Source organism: Helicoverpa zea, chromosome 14 (assembly GCF_022581195.2).
Source record: "Helicoverpa zea isolate HzStark_Cry1AcR chromosome 14, ilHelZeax1.1, whole genome shotgun sequence".
Classification (NCBI taxonomy): domain Eukaryota; kingdom Metazoa; phylum Arthropoda; class Insecta; order Lepidoptera; family Noctuidae; genus Helicoverpa; species Helicoverpa zea.
The window spans coordinates 9,615,869-9,630,201 of record NC_061465.1 but is presented as its reverse complement, the minus strand read 5'-3'; the positions used below and the strand labels follow the sequence as shown (position 1 = coordinate 9,630,201).

The 14,333-nt window shown below is 35.4% G+C and overlaps 1 protein-coding gene across 5 annotated transcripts in view; it reads right to left on the bottom strand.

Moving 5' to 3' along the window:
- Positions 1–5,263: 5,263 nt before the first annotated feature.
- The window catches only part of LOC124636497 (uncharacterized protein CG43867), a 370,559-nt gene continuing 361,489 nt past the window's right edge, over positions 5,264–14,333 (bottom strand). For all 5 annotated transcript variants that reach the window (XM_047172604.1, XM_047172607.1, XM_047172606.1 and 2 more), the window contains 9 exons: positions 10,278–10,435; positions 9,766–9,943; positions 9,189–9,344; positions 8,662–8,836; positions 7,967–8,138; positions 7,415–7,544; positions 6,846–6,977; positions 6,555–6,635; positions 5,264–6,358 (listed from right to left, as the gene is read on the bottom strand). In XM_047172604.1, coding sequence (XP_047028560.1) covers positions 5,963–6,358; positions 6,555–6,635; positions 6,846–6,977; positions 7,415–7,544; positions 7,967–8,138; positions 8,662–8,836; positions 9,189–9,344; positions 9,766–9,943; positions 10,278–10,435 — 1,578 coding nt within the window. In that variant the 3' untranslated portion in view covers positions 5,264–5,962. The remainder of the gene's footprint in view (positions 6,359–6,554; positions 6,636–6,845; positions 6,978–7,414; positions 7,545–7,966; positions 8,139–8,661; positions 8,837–9,188; positions 9,345–9,765; positions 9,944–10,277; positions 10,436–14,333) is intronic.

Sequence of the window (14,333 nt, the reverse complement as noted above, 5' to 3'; positions counted from 1 at the left end):
AATGAGTGAAAATATGGGTGATGGATTTTAAAACTGTTGTACTATTGTTATAGCTTCCCAAAAAATGAAGAAAGGCGACATAAATGGCTCAGCAGTCTATATATGAAGTACAAATACAAAAAAAAACAGTCTTCACTTCGAATCTTCCTGCTTTTATACTGCTAATTCCCGCTAATTATTAAAAGCCTTTATAAGTATCTTAAGGTCACAAACTGCGTAAGTTAAAACTTCAATACCAATCTGCGTTTAATACTCTTAGCAAATTCGGATTTGTCTCACATAGCTTAATCTCATAGTCACCCTATTAGAAAGGGACAGACAGCCTCCGTACTAACTGTTTCACTCGGCTCGTTTTTTGGGTTTAGGTGCGCAGTCCTGTTTACTAATATTATGTCTATGCTGGCTTCTGACTACCCGTAACGACTGCCAAGGATGTTCAATGACAACCGGGACCTACAGTTTAACGTGCCATCCGAAACACAGTCATCGGTGTCTAAGATATACTTAGAAAGTACAAACTTAGAAAAGTTGCATTGGTGCTTGCCTGACCTCGAGAGGTTGGTTCTTTGCCCACTAGGTCACCGCGTGCGTTTTATTCTACCTATATTTTAAAATTAATTGACCCTTTTGTTTTAGAACATTCAAAATTTTAGATTTAGTTGTAAGGATTAAATGACTTTATAATAAAGATAATTATGGTGAAGGTATACAGATTGAACATAAGAATTCGACGCCACTATGCTAAGTTTATTCTGTCTATATTCGTTTTCCAAGTTCTTTATACCTATGACTTGTCTTCATCACGGAGTTATAACAGTTGAAACGTTTTTTACATAAAAATGGGTAAATCACGTTTTTCATTATCAGTTATGGATGGCACGATGTCTGGTCGTTAAATCCTTCATATCTTAAAGGTCACTCGGCTTAGACACACGTCGCACTTTTTTCGTGACGACGATTTTTGGTAGTTTTTGCTTGACATTTGAAATATCATGTAATTGCATTAAAAACTAACGTTGCAATCGTGCGGTTGATTAGATTAGGTATAAATAAAATGCATGCCTTCAGTAATACAAGTTTATTCTCGCATCATCAAACAAAAATCGTCTAAATACATTCAAAGTATAATTCACATACGATCCAATTTTAGGCCTCCAATGGTTAGTCTTCGAGTTAGGCCATAACTAACAAAAATGGACACGTCAAAAATGATTTAAAAAATATTAAACAACCAATTGTAAAACAAAATACAATAAATACTTACAAAATAACTCAGAAATTACAAATTCTTAATACAATAATAAAATTAAATCATTGATTCTAATGTAAAATATACATTATAATATTCTATACAATCATAATTATATCAACAGTTAAGTGTTATGCAAAAAGTGCAATCGAAATGTTGGTTTATTTTTTAATTTTATTTCCTAAATAGCTACGGGACACGCGATTTTAGCCTTTATTGTGAACCCTTTTATTATGCAGCAATTAATTTCTAGTTTTGGTGTGATAAGGGCTATAATCGCGTATATCAGGCCAGGGTTTGAAGAGCTGGTAGCCTTCAGAGAATTAACAAAATAAGGCTTATCTTTGTGCTTCTGAGGGCTCTGCGATGTTCTGTGAACGTTAGTTATCCAACCCCTGGCCTGCCAGTCCGCTCGGATAGATTGGCCATGGAAGCGAATTGGTCAAAAATTACATAATTACCGTTGTCATTAGCTTCTATGGTCTATTTATGACTACGATTTATAAAACTACCTCTATTTAGTCGCCGTTTGTATATTTGTAGCTGTTTACAATTAGCCCGCTCATTATCGTGCCATTGCAATAAAGAAGGTCGAGACAAAATAGATTAAAGCAGAACTAAGTGTTGCTAGAAGTATCTACAAGTTATACTAAAAAGAAAAATAAATAAATGAGAATTCCTTTCTACATAAAGCCTTCTTTATTGCATGACACAGCAAATAATGTCTTAACAAGCTGGTAACGAAATATCTTTGATTATAAAAATTGGTAGAAATATCTATGAAAGCTAATTGAGTATAAAATTATATTGCTCCAGAGCTCCGTGGCTAGACTAGACGAATATTAAAATGTAAGCTTATTACTTTGGTGGGCTATTCTGCGTACTAAGTTACTTTGTGATTTGGGGCCCTGTATCCGTTGTGATGTTACTAAATCTGTACTACTTCCTACAGCATGTTTTATAATATTTCACGCGAATACATACACGGAACCCTGAATAAATAGATGCCAAAAATATACAAAATATACCCTATGTATATTAAAATAGTGTAGTAAAATGCCCACAAAATGTATCTACATTTGCTTTACGTTATTTTTAGTTTAGCGTAAACAGAACAAAATGATCCATTGATAAAAAAGTTCTTTACTTTAAAAAAATGTGTTGTTAGAATGCTCTACTAAAAATAATGTAGTGTAACTGAAAATAGTATTTCAATATGTTACTGAATTAATTTTGAAAACAAAAGGGGTTTTAATGCATTTAGACAAACTTTTTAGTCATTCAAGGTGGCTGCCACTAATGCTCACTAAATATTCATCTTGTTTTGATCTAGGAGTCAAAAATCGAACTGGCGATGACAAAAGTTTAAATTTTTTGTCGCAGTTTTTTTTTTCAAAATTATTATGTTTATTTATTATTAAATTTAGTGAACACTAGTGCAAGCCAACTTTCACAAGCTTAAAAATACAATCATAATATATTAAGTTTAAATCTTACAAAAGAGTAAAAAAAGTTTTTTTGCCAAGGTACTGAGTTCCATAGATCAACTTAAACAAATACAATTATTATAACGCGCTTAGATTCGTTGAAGATCTTAAATATAATTTCAGTCCATTAGTTGTTATCACTTTACAGACGTACAATTATCAATAACGACATTTTGATTATGGTTTCGTGAGATAAAATAATATGTAATTGAAACTGATTTATTCGAAATATTTTGGTATTTATATGGCTTTTGAGTTACTGTCTTTGTTATATATTTCAATATTAAAGGTTCCGTGGGCCATCTTACCCTTCAGCTTTACCCTTGATCTTAAGACAGTATAAAGTATAATTCATCAAGCCTGAAGATTGGTATTAGGAGTCAATTGGTGCATGGTAATTTAGTTTGGGCAGTGATTTCCGCAGTATCGATAAAATCTACAATATCGATATCGAATAATGAAACCTCAAATTCAACGTGATTTCTGTTTTCTTCTTATGGTCCCAAGTTATGGGGACCTAGACAAATTATTATAGTATTTTTAGGTTGAATGTAACTCGATAGACATTACCAAAACATTTCTAATAAATCAGTAAAAAAAATAAAGTTCGAAACTATAAAGATTCAAGCTCATTGGCACTATTTCGAATATGGTTTAGGTACTTAATGACCAAGTTATATGAAAAAAGTATTAAGTAAATAAGTAAAGGCAGTCTACATAATATTATGTCGTTTCTATGTATATTGAGATTCACACTCCCGCGCGAGGCTTCATACTTTTTAATTATAAGATGAGGTTACACTTGCGTTTTATTACGAAGAAGGTTTAAGATATAAATGTAAACAATATTAGGCCTAATGTTGCCATTATATAGGCTTCTCGAAAGGATCCTTAAATGAGTATATACTCATATTTTTATGTTGACGTTACTGACTGACAATATAGAATAGTTCTTACTTGTTTTAGAGCCGTCTTTAATACAGCTTTCTCTTCTCTGATTGGCTGCTATATCCGTCTCTGTCCTCGTAGTATGTTTAGACACGGTTTACTTACACTATCGGACATTTAAATAAATTATTTCTACTTATTTTATTCTTCGTAAAACGCAAGTATAACCACATCTGAACATCAGTCGATTGTAAGACAGATCTAATCGAACTAGCAGTTAGTACAAAACTTTACTATATGGACTTCGATCTAACTTGTACAGGGTTCGATAAATTTTGAAACTTTCATTAATTGGTGATTTATTGGGGTACATCAAAATGTGAAAGTTGGTTCTTTAAAAAACGAAAGGGTATTCTCAGTAACAACTCCAGTATTAAGTATGTCAGATATTTAAGTTCTCTACTAAATCGCGTATTTACAGAGTGTACATAGCCTAAACGCATCCATAGGAAACTGCTCGCTGATATTTTGTAATGCTGTTTTTTAATTTGTGATTTCAAAGTATACACGAATTTTGCGTACTGCTCGCGTATAATTCGTAGCTTAGACGTGCACATGCATCATTCCAATTTATACACGGTCAAATTTAACTATATAAAATTTATATTAGGTAAAGCATTAAATAAAAATGGCTTTGAATCTGAGTTTGTTTATTAAAAATGCTAATTAAACAAAAATGTATGTTGCCTTCTAAATTATTAAGTCAGCCACAATTAACGAGCGTCTAAATAATACTATCTTAGCCACTATAGTTATCTTCTAAGTAAACCACTCTAAATACAACTCAGCATGATGGTTATTTTTTAGCATCTTTTGTAGCAGGCATTCTAACAGTAAACTTCTAAAATACTATTAAATGACATCATAAAATATATTTAATTAGCTCCTAATTTTTTAACTCAGTACGTTTAAAATGTAAGCAAGCAACATGCAGCAAGCATAGCTTCTGTCACGGCTCCGGTGCTGCGGGGCTCCGGCGGTACCATGCGAGCTTATCGTCGCAGATGGTTTTCACGCTCACCACCGCAGCTTCGGCTTGCTAGCTGGCTCCGCCGGCCAGCCTCAGCCGCGTCGGCGGGCGTTAAAACTACCTGCGCTTCAGCTCGCAGGCCGCCTCGCCCCTCCGCGCCTACGCGGTTTTGAATTGCACTCTAGGGGTAGGGCAGACAAGACTACGTGGAGTCGGTTTTGCAGCGATTCGTTTTCGTCACTAACTTCAATTTTTAATACAATGTTTTTTAATTGAACGAGCATTATTAATATTTAAATTAACATTAAATGCTAGGTCGTGTTTTAATCAAAATGGCGAGCATGCAACTGCTCGCGAATAGATTGGAATCGTAAAGTTTTTCGCGCCTATTCCAATGTATACACGATTAGTTTGCATGCGAACTAGCAATGTATATTATGGAACAAAGCAAGATACTTTTTCCACTACAAAATATATGCGAGTATTTGCGTACTGCTGCTGTATACATCGGAAGACTTTGTATAAAAAGTGAATTCCAATCTATTCGCGACTAGTTTCACACGCTTGCGTACTAGCCATGTATATACTGTAAATACGCTACTAAATCAGTACTAAAATTAAGTCCAATAATCAAATAATTCTGAAAGGTCAAGTCCAGGGAGTCCTGAATAATGGTTCAAAAATTGGTGACCAGTTATAACACTATCGTTTATTGCACCCTGTACGTACATAACAACTATGTATAAAATTGGCATTTAGACCGCGTATAAACAACACATTCATACGAACCACACATCTGTACATACAACAAGCCGAATTCACTAAACGGAACGACCGTTAAATTATAATTATTACGCTGAAAAAATAAATTATAAACTATTCTTTAAATCTATATTTAAAAAGCCAATTAAAATAGGCTGAATCGTTCGCTACAAAATATGAGGTATATTATTATTTCGTTTATTTCCCATCGTCTTATATTTGGTGGAATGCTGTAACTTTCTGTTTGCGGGCCTTCTCTATCCTTTAGTTAACGACGCCGACGGCTTTCAGAATTTTGAAGCACATTTTTTATTGACAAAAGAAAATCACTAAACATTTTTCGGTACACTTTGTCGCAATCGGCAGGCAAGAGAAGTCTCAGTGACTTTAAAAACAAATCTGCAGTTCTGTACATTTTACAACAAATTATTCGGCAAACTTACCAACACTTCTTAAAACAAACTTCAAAAATGCGACTCCCAAATTCCAAAAAACCGCCACAACACATCCCTAAAAATCACATTCACTTAGTCATTTCACTCACAATCACGCGACTCCACTGTCTTGCGTGTGACTTCTCTTCTTCTCACTCCTGTGATGATCAGGCGTCGACTTCAATATATCTGGTTGTCCATGGGACAGGACTCTAGCTTCCACATGTTGGTTGAAGGTGGAAGTATGGGAGCTGAGGGTTAGAGTGGCGTTCCTGTCGGAGTTGAGGGTCATGGTGGTGGCGTGCGAGTTGAGGGTGTTGTGTGCGGTGGCGTGGGCGTGGTGCACGTGCGGCAGAGTGGAGGGCGAGGAGTGGGGGAGGGTGGCGGGCTTGCGCAGCGAGCGGTGCGAGCCGTGGCGCGTGAGGGAGTTCATCTGAGGCGTGCCGGTGCCGGCGCTGCGCAGTAAGGCGTTCTTGTAGTCTGCTATTAGATGGGTTAGCTCGGCCATCTGAAACAAAATATTTGTGTTATTGGGAATGTTCTAGAAATACGTAGGGGTCGTCTCCGACTCATTTATGTTGTATGAAATTTAAAAAATATGTTGAACGTAACATCATAAGGTTTACTAAGGGCCCTAATTGATATGATTATATATTGAAAATACTGTAATAATATAGTTAAGAATAAGTAGGTTTATGACTTACTTTAGGCTTATTGAGACTAATCAACATCTTATGCACCGGACTAGCTGCGTCTTCAGCGTCGATCAACATCATTAAATCATCCTGAAACAAAAAAAATCCATATAATTTCAAAATCAATTTCCAATATTTATTAGATAATAGTTAACTCACAGTATTAATAGAGTAACAAAACCCAATCAATTTACAAAAACAGACCATCATAATTAATAATATTTTGTCATTTGGACTTAGACAATTTTTCAACTAAGGGAAATCACACAATAAAAAAGAACACAATATAGCAAATATTACCTGTAATCCACCAAAAAGCCCTATAGAGCTGAGCGCGTACCGGCCGATGACGGACATGGACGCGAGCTCTAGCACCGTCACTCCCTCTTCTGATACCGCTAGCCATACCATTGATAAGTCTGGCTGTTTTATCTGCAATGTTTAGGATAAAATGCGTGTAAATTATTTATTATCCATCACATACATTGAGGGCCATAGTGAGGACATAGGGGTACTCCAAAAGAGAGTATTTGGGGATAGCACATAAGGAAGAAACATGGTAAAGACATAAGGGAGAAGTATACAAAGGAGTACATAAAGGAATGCATAGAAGTAGTTCATATGCGAGGATAAAGAAGGAGGACATAGGAGTACTAAATAAGGGAATACTAATAGAGGAGTACTAATAAAAATAGTTCATAGACATAAGGGCATGTATAAGGGTGTAATGGTGTATATGTATTGGGAGGGTACATAGGTATATAAAGGATTTCATAGGGGTTTCATAGGGGGATTTCATAGGGGTTATAAGAAAGTGTATAGTGAGTACGTAAAGTAGTACATAAAAGTCGATTAAATATTATACTGACCCTAGCTTGGAATAGTGTAGCACCAAAGAAAGGCCACTTCCTCGTACAGTTGAGGTAGATCCGCACACAGTCCGCCGTGCTCCGGCCCTTTAACGCTACCCACTTCGAACGGAGCTTCTCTTCTACGTCCCTGGAGGAAAAATAGCAGATTTTTTATGAAGTGTTAATGGAGATTGTATGTTTTTAATGAGCTACAAAAACCCTGAAAAAATACACCAAAATGGTAAAAAAATATGCCAATTTCAAGTCTTAAAATTATTCTGGGTATAGAATGATGAAGTTGTAAAAATTAAATAAAATTAGGAATGCCAAATATTTGAAAAAAATTAGTTGCAAGATTTCATTTCAGGCACATAAAAGTCGGTGAAGTAAACGTATAAAAACTGATTTTAGCTACCTTAACTTTAGAATAGTTAAACATGCGAATAAGAGATAACAAGAAGTCATATACAAGTTGTGACTTTTGACACATTTTTTTTTCAACATTGTGTTAAGCTACTGAAGTCATTATAGCTCTAACATTTATACAACGTTGTTTGTGTACACACTTACCTAAGTTCATCATTACTAAGGCCGGCCCTATACCTATAGGGGTAGAACCGATGCGCGAGCGGCTGGTTGTGCTGCGAGTTGACGGCGGAGTAGTCGCCCATGTCTAGCTGCGCCATTAACGCGCCTAGTTCCGCCGCCAGCTCCCGGGTTACCGGGAAACGGCCGGCTACCACTATGAATAAAACAGATAATTATTTCAATAAATACGACAAAAGGTTTTTTTAAAGACCGAAATTTGCTAGAATACGATATTTATAATGAGAATGTTTTCTAAGATCTACAAGTGAAAATTATAGAAGTACAATTTTTAGATAACCAAGTCAATTGATTACAAGATAAAGTGTAAAAAAGTAAGGAATAAAACAGAATCGTCAATTTTTTTTTTTATCGAAATAAAATCGATGTTTTCGTCATTTAAATTGAATCAAATCAATATGGCATCATAAAAAAATAATTTTGGAAGAAGAAAGAAGAATAAAGTACAGACTCCAGCACATCCAGCTACCAAAATCTGTAAAAATATCCAATCGATATTGAACCTTTTACTTAAGGACATTAAGGTGAAAATACAGAAAAAGTTTCATAGATTGCAGATAAGTTCCATAGGCTTGATGTGCTGGCTGTCATTGTACAAAATTCCTTCATAATGGGGAATGATTAGAAAATAACGAATAAGTAGAATGATATAATCATACCTTGTTGATTAACTTGATAACATAACAACAGTCGTTCCTTGTCCGTTTCAGTTCTAATGGAGTTCTTGAAGTAAAGCCTATTTCTGTACGTGAGTCGGATGACACGAGAGTTCTCGAACTTTCCTGAACCCTTCTCTCTGAGCGCCGTCTCCCATTTTGATATTACGTCGCATAGCTGGTAAAGATAAATAAAAGGAAAATTAAATATCATTCAGGATCTTATTCTTAATCAAAATGCAGAGTTAAAATATTTTCAAATATTATATCATATTTTCTTTTTAGATAAAGTACCTGGTGTAATGTATACCGGGTATCACGTTTATCGATTTTCATAACAGGAGCCCATTTTAATTGTTTTTGAACCATTGGTAAGGAAAAGAGAACTTAAAAAAAATACACATGATATTATTTCAATATGTTCATACTTTCTTATCAGGATTGATATGATGTTCTAGATTCTAGAGAACTCTTCCACTGCTATTGATCCGTCGGAACATAACCTATAAAATATTTCAATATGTTCTTACTTTCTTATCAGGCTTGATATGATGTTCTAGATCCTTCTCGATAGGATCGTCACTGAAGAGCGCGAAGCCCGACGCCGCCGACTCCCGACACCCGAGCTCTGTACTTAACGTCGATAGGAACTCTTCCACTGTTGTCGAACCGTCGAAACTTATTACCTGAGAATAAAGGGTATTTATAAAGTTTAGAAGTGTTGAGTCTTGAAAGATCACATTTTTTATACCGACCAATAAAAAGGACTATAACATAAATAGTGCCTTTATAGATAAACATGCCTTTGGAATGAAGTTCTAAAATAGAGATATGCAGCATGGAGGGAATAGAAGGGAATACATAATACATTTACACTTATTTTCAACCAGCTTCCACCAGTGGTTTTACCCGTTTCACTTACATATAGAGAAGCTTTCTTCGTTCTACATATTATCTAAAGTTTTTTTAAGTCGAGAAAGTTGTTCCTGAGCCAAGCTAACTATAACAATATTATAAGTAATTATATAATTTTGACTCTTAGTATTCGGTCAGAATTGACTTTGACACTTATTTTACGATTCATAAGTTTCACGTAAGTAATCGTACCTGATAAGTATTATTGAGCATATGCACAGGTATGGCGTGAGGCAGACAGTGGTGGTATGGGTTCTTCAGGAGTATGGAGAGCACTTCCATACGCGACGGTTTGTCTTCCCGTCCACCGTTGCGGATAGTTCGCTCTAGTGCGCGGGAACAGTACGCCGCGTATTTACCGCATTCCGTTCTGTGAGAAAATGTAGGATTTATATTACCAATAAAAATAATTTATGAACTGTAAGACAGTATGATTATATAGTATTACTTTAAAAAGCGAGTTGTGTTGAATACATTTGCACTGCTGACAAGTTAATATTAAATTAAATTTTACAAATTGTTAAATTAAAGATTGAACATGTACAAATGTTAAAATTTTCAAATTGTGTAACTATGCTAATTTAAAAGAATACATTTTTGGCACAATATTTGGTGTTTTGAGTTTTTTACTTAAATTCATTACTTTTTAATTATCTGGGAATTTTATGACGATCAAGTATTTTTACATAAAACTCAATACTCACTTAGTATCAGCATGCCTGCTCAAATGCAGCTTCAAGTACCACAACAGTCTATTATTCTTAGGCACAAACAGACTGACAGCTAAGGCCAACAACTGCCATCCTTGTACAAAACTGTAGGTCGGCGGGTTACTCTTACAATCCACGGATAACAACGGCGCCTGGAAACATTCCTTGGATGGTAGAAATAGATAAAAAAATATGTTAAAATTAGCGTTCATTTCGCTAATGATACAGTCATATGTGACTCATGTCCAGTATAAGTTTTTCAAGATGATTAAACTCCTCCGCGCCTTGCATGTCTGCGAATTCTAAATAAAATATGGTTTGTAAAATTTTGTGTCTCAATTCACGTTCCTAATAATGTTACTGTCTATGAGTCCATTTGACTGCATATTTAGTTTTGTTTTAATTTTAAAGACCTGTTCAGATACATTCTATGTTATAACACTGTTATATTCATTGTAAAATTTTTGTGGCTCCCACATTAGTGAGTAACCAAATCACAATACACACTCCCAATTGTGTGACGATGCTGAATAGATTTTTACATGATTTTGCTTTTCTCATATGGTTAGCTAAAAGACAAATACGGGACAAACACGTCTACATATTGTGACAATTATTACTGGCTTCTGGAATCTTCAATTGGTCACGATTGATAATTTGTTTAGTTACTCTTTGTGTTAGCAACACAAATCAACGCAGGTTAGTTCGATATACACAAATAGTGCTCCCTACACATTCTGCAAACGAAATATAGGTACTACTACACGGTATTTCTGCAATAAAGAATGTATTATACCTCGCACTACCAATTGGGTAACAATAAGTGAACAAGGGACCTAACCGGAATACTTAAAAGATCTGTTCTCGTGTAAAATATACCAAGTCCTCATCATTTGCCTTTTCCCAACTGTGTTCTAAACGGATGTAGCTAAGTTCTAAGTAAGTCACCTCTGAACACCTTAACCCAGTTACCAGTGGCGGATTTACCAATAGGCCAAGTAGGCCAGTGCCTAGAGCGGCAGATTTAGAGGGGCGGCAAATTTTGCGAATTTTTTTACAGTTTTTTTTTTTTTTATAATTATACGAGTACTCAATCCATATATAAATAAACGATTAATAAACTCACTGTAATTATATGCTTAGGTTTATGTGATCATGAATTTTAAAATATTCCAATAGCGTTTCAATAAAAATAAATTGATAAATTGGCCCTTACATCAGAGGGAAAAGAACAAGGAACGGACAAAAACTAATAGAAATGGCGATGGAAAATAACATGAGGATAATGAACAGCCTATTCAAGAAAAGAACTTCAAAAAGATGGACTTGGGAATCGCCAGGCGGCAGTTTCAAAAACGAAATTGATTACATCTTAACAAATAGACCAAAATTAATTGACGACTGCGGCACCATTTATCTAAATTTTAATAGCGACCACCGAGTCCTCAGAGCACGTCTGAGCAGGTCAATGGGCACTATTAAAAGTCGACCCTTCAAAGTCAGAAGACCAACACCAAATAACAAACAAATGTTAAACACCATCAAAGACAAACTGAAATTAGTGACAGAATCATCCTTTGAGGGTATAAATACTCAGCAGAAGTACAACATACTACATGAAATATTGACATTGAGACCAGAACCTGATACTAAATATAATACGAAGGATAAGAAAAACTTGTCAGAGAAAGTAATTACACTCCTAGAAGCAAGATCAAAACTGTTAAATACTACAAAGAAAACAAAAATTATCAGAAACAAAATAAGCGAAATAAGTAAAGAAATCAAAAACCAAATAAGAAAAGACAGAGAACGCACTAGGCGTGAAACTTTTGAAAAATACATAAGCAAAACCGGAGGTATTAAAAAGCTCTAAAAACTTTAAAAGAAAAGAAAAACTGGATACCCAATATGAAAGACCGACTTTCGAAAACGAAAACAAAAAGATATGATATACTGTCAATAGCAACTACATTCTACGAAAACCTTTACTCCAGCAATGGTTTTTTGAGAGGACGATCTACCACTTCAAATCTCATTTTATTTAATGACTTCATCACCGATGCCATGGACGAAGGTAAGCAGGTCGATGTCGTTTACACGGATTATAGTAAAGCGTTTGATCGAATTGATCACGAAACCCTTATTAAGAAGCTTAACTATATAGGAATTCGAGGAGACCTCCTGAGGTGGTTTTCATCTTATATTGACAACAGGTCGCAAGCGGTAGTGCTCAATAATTATATGTCCAGCTGGGTATCTGTGCCTAGCGGGGTGCCTCAAGGCTCTTTGCTCGGTCCATTATTATTCGTTATCTATGTAAACGACATTGACCTGTGCCTGACATCATCAAAATTATTATGTTTTGCTGACGATATGAAGGTGTTTGCCAAGATATCTTCGGTTGAAGATGGGATAGCACTGCAGGCTGACCTATATCGTCTTGAACACTACTGTCGGACTAATAAACTTGACTTGAATCCATCAAAGTGTTCAGTAATTACTTACACTAGGAAACGAGCAGTATAGTTCGGCCATTCAGAGAATGCGTTCCTGACACGTCGCGATTGAACTGACGACGTAACTTTGCAATGGCGTTGCAGTTACGATAAAAATATTTTTGCTGGTTGTTTACCGTTTTAACAATTGAGGAGCATTAAAACAACATTATTATATCAATAATCAATGAATGTTATTACGTCGTCAGTTCAATCGCGACGTGTCAGGAACGCATTCTCTGAATGGCCGAACTATAATAGTCACAACTTACACGTTGTCGGGCCAACCTCTGCCAAGGTGTGATTCTATCCGAGAGCTGGGCGTTCACCATGATAATAAGCTCATTTTTGAAGCTCATATTGACGCTGTTGTAGGAAAAGCATATAAAATGCTTGGATTTATAATGCGCGTTTCTAAGTGCTTTAGAAATGTCAAGACACTAAAAATTTTATACTGCACCTATGTTAGGAGTCACCTGGAGTATGCTTCTCAGATATGGAACCCGCATTACAATAAGTACATTGACCGCATTGAAAACATACAAAGACGATTCATAAAATTTCTCTGCTTTCGTCAAAATCTTACATATCATTCAGTCGATTATCTCCAACTCTGTAAGAAACACCATCTATTACCACTCAAAGACCGACGTGATATTGCCGATTGTCTGTTTCTGTTAAAGATATTGCATAATGATATTGACAGCCCGGAGTTGTTATCTAAATTTAAATTCAACGTGCCGAGTAGATTATTACGTTTTAATCCCCCCATATATGTACCCCACTCATACACGAATTATAGGCAAAACAGTTATGTTGTGCGTGCGGGCAGGCACTTCAATATGATTTGCAAGCAGCATGATTTGGATCCTTTCTCAACAAGTGTGGCGGCAGCCAGAAGGTCGTTGAGCCTTAAGTTCTTCAAGTAGTTTAGTATCCCAGATTTAGTTTATTATTTTGAAATTTAGATCTACCTTTCTTTCTTTCTCTTTGTGTTTAAAATGCTATTGTTTTTTTTTATATTATTATCTCTAAAAAGTTGCACTGATGTGTGATCACGTTATTGCTAGGCTGTTATTATAAGCGAGGACTTTTAATTGGCTCTCTATCGACTAAGACTTCCTTTTTTATTTTGTTTTTGTTTAGCTGTAAGTTCTCCATAGTGTACTAAATAAATAAATAAATAAATAAAGAACCAAATAGTAAACACCGACGCGGTTCCATCTATACTAATAGAAGAAATATACAAGGCAATAGAAACACAGAAGAAGGATAAAGCTCCCGGCCCTGATAATATCAGCAACGAATTACTTACAGATTGTAAAAACGAGCTAGTACCACTACTTAAACACATTTTCGACGACATATTGCACACCGAGGAAATTCCTGCACAGTGGACTACATCAACAATAATCCTACTCCATAAAAAGGGGGACAAAGGAGAAATTAACAACTACAGACCAATAAGCCTAATGTCGAACATTACAAAATTTTTGCAAAAATTGTCCTAAGGCGAATAACCAAAACTCTTGATGAAAACCAGTCCAAGGAA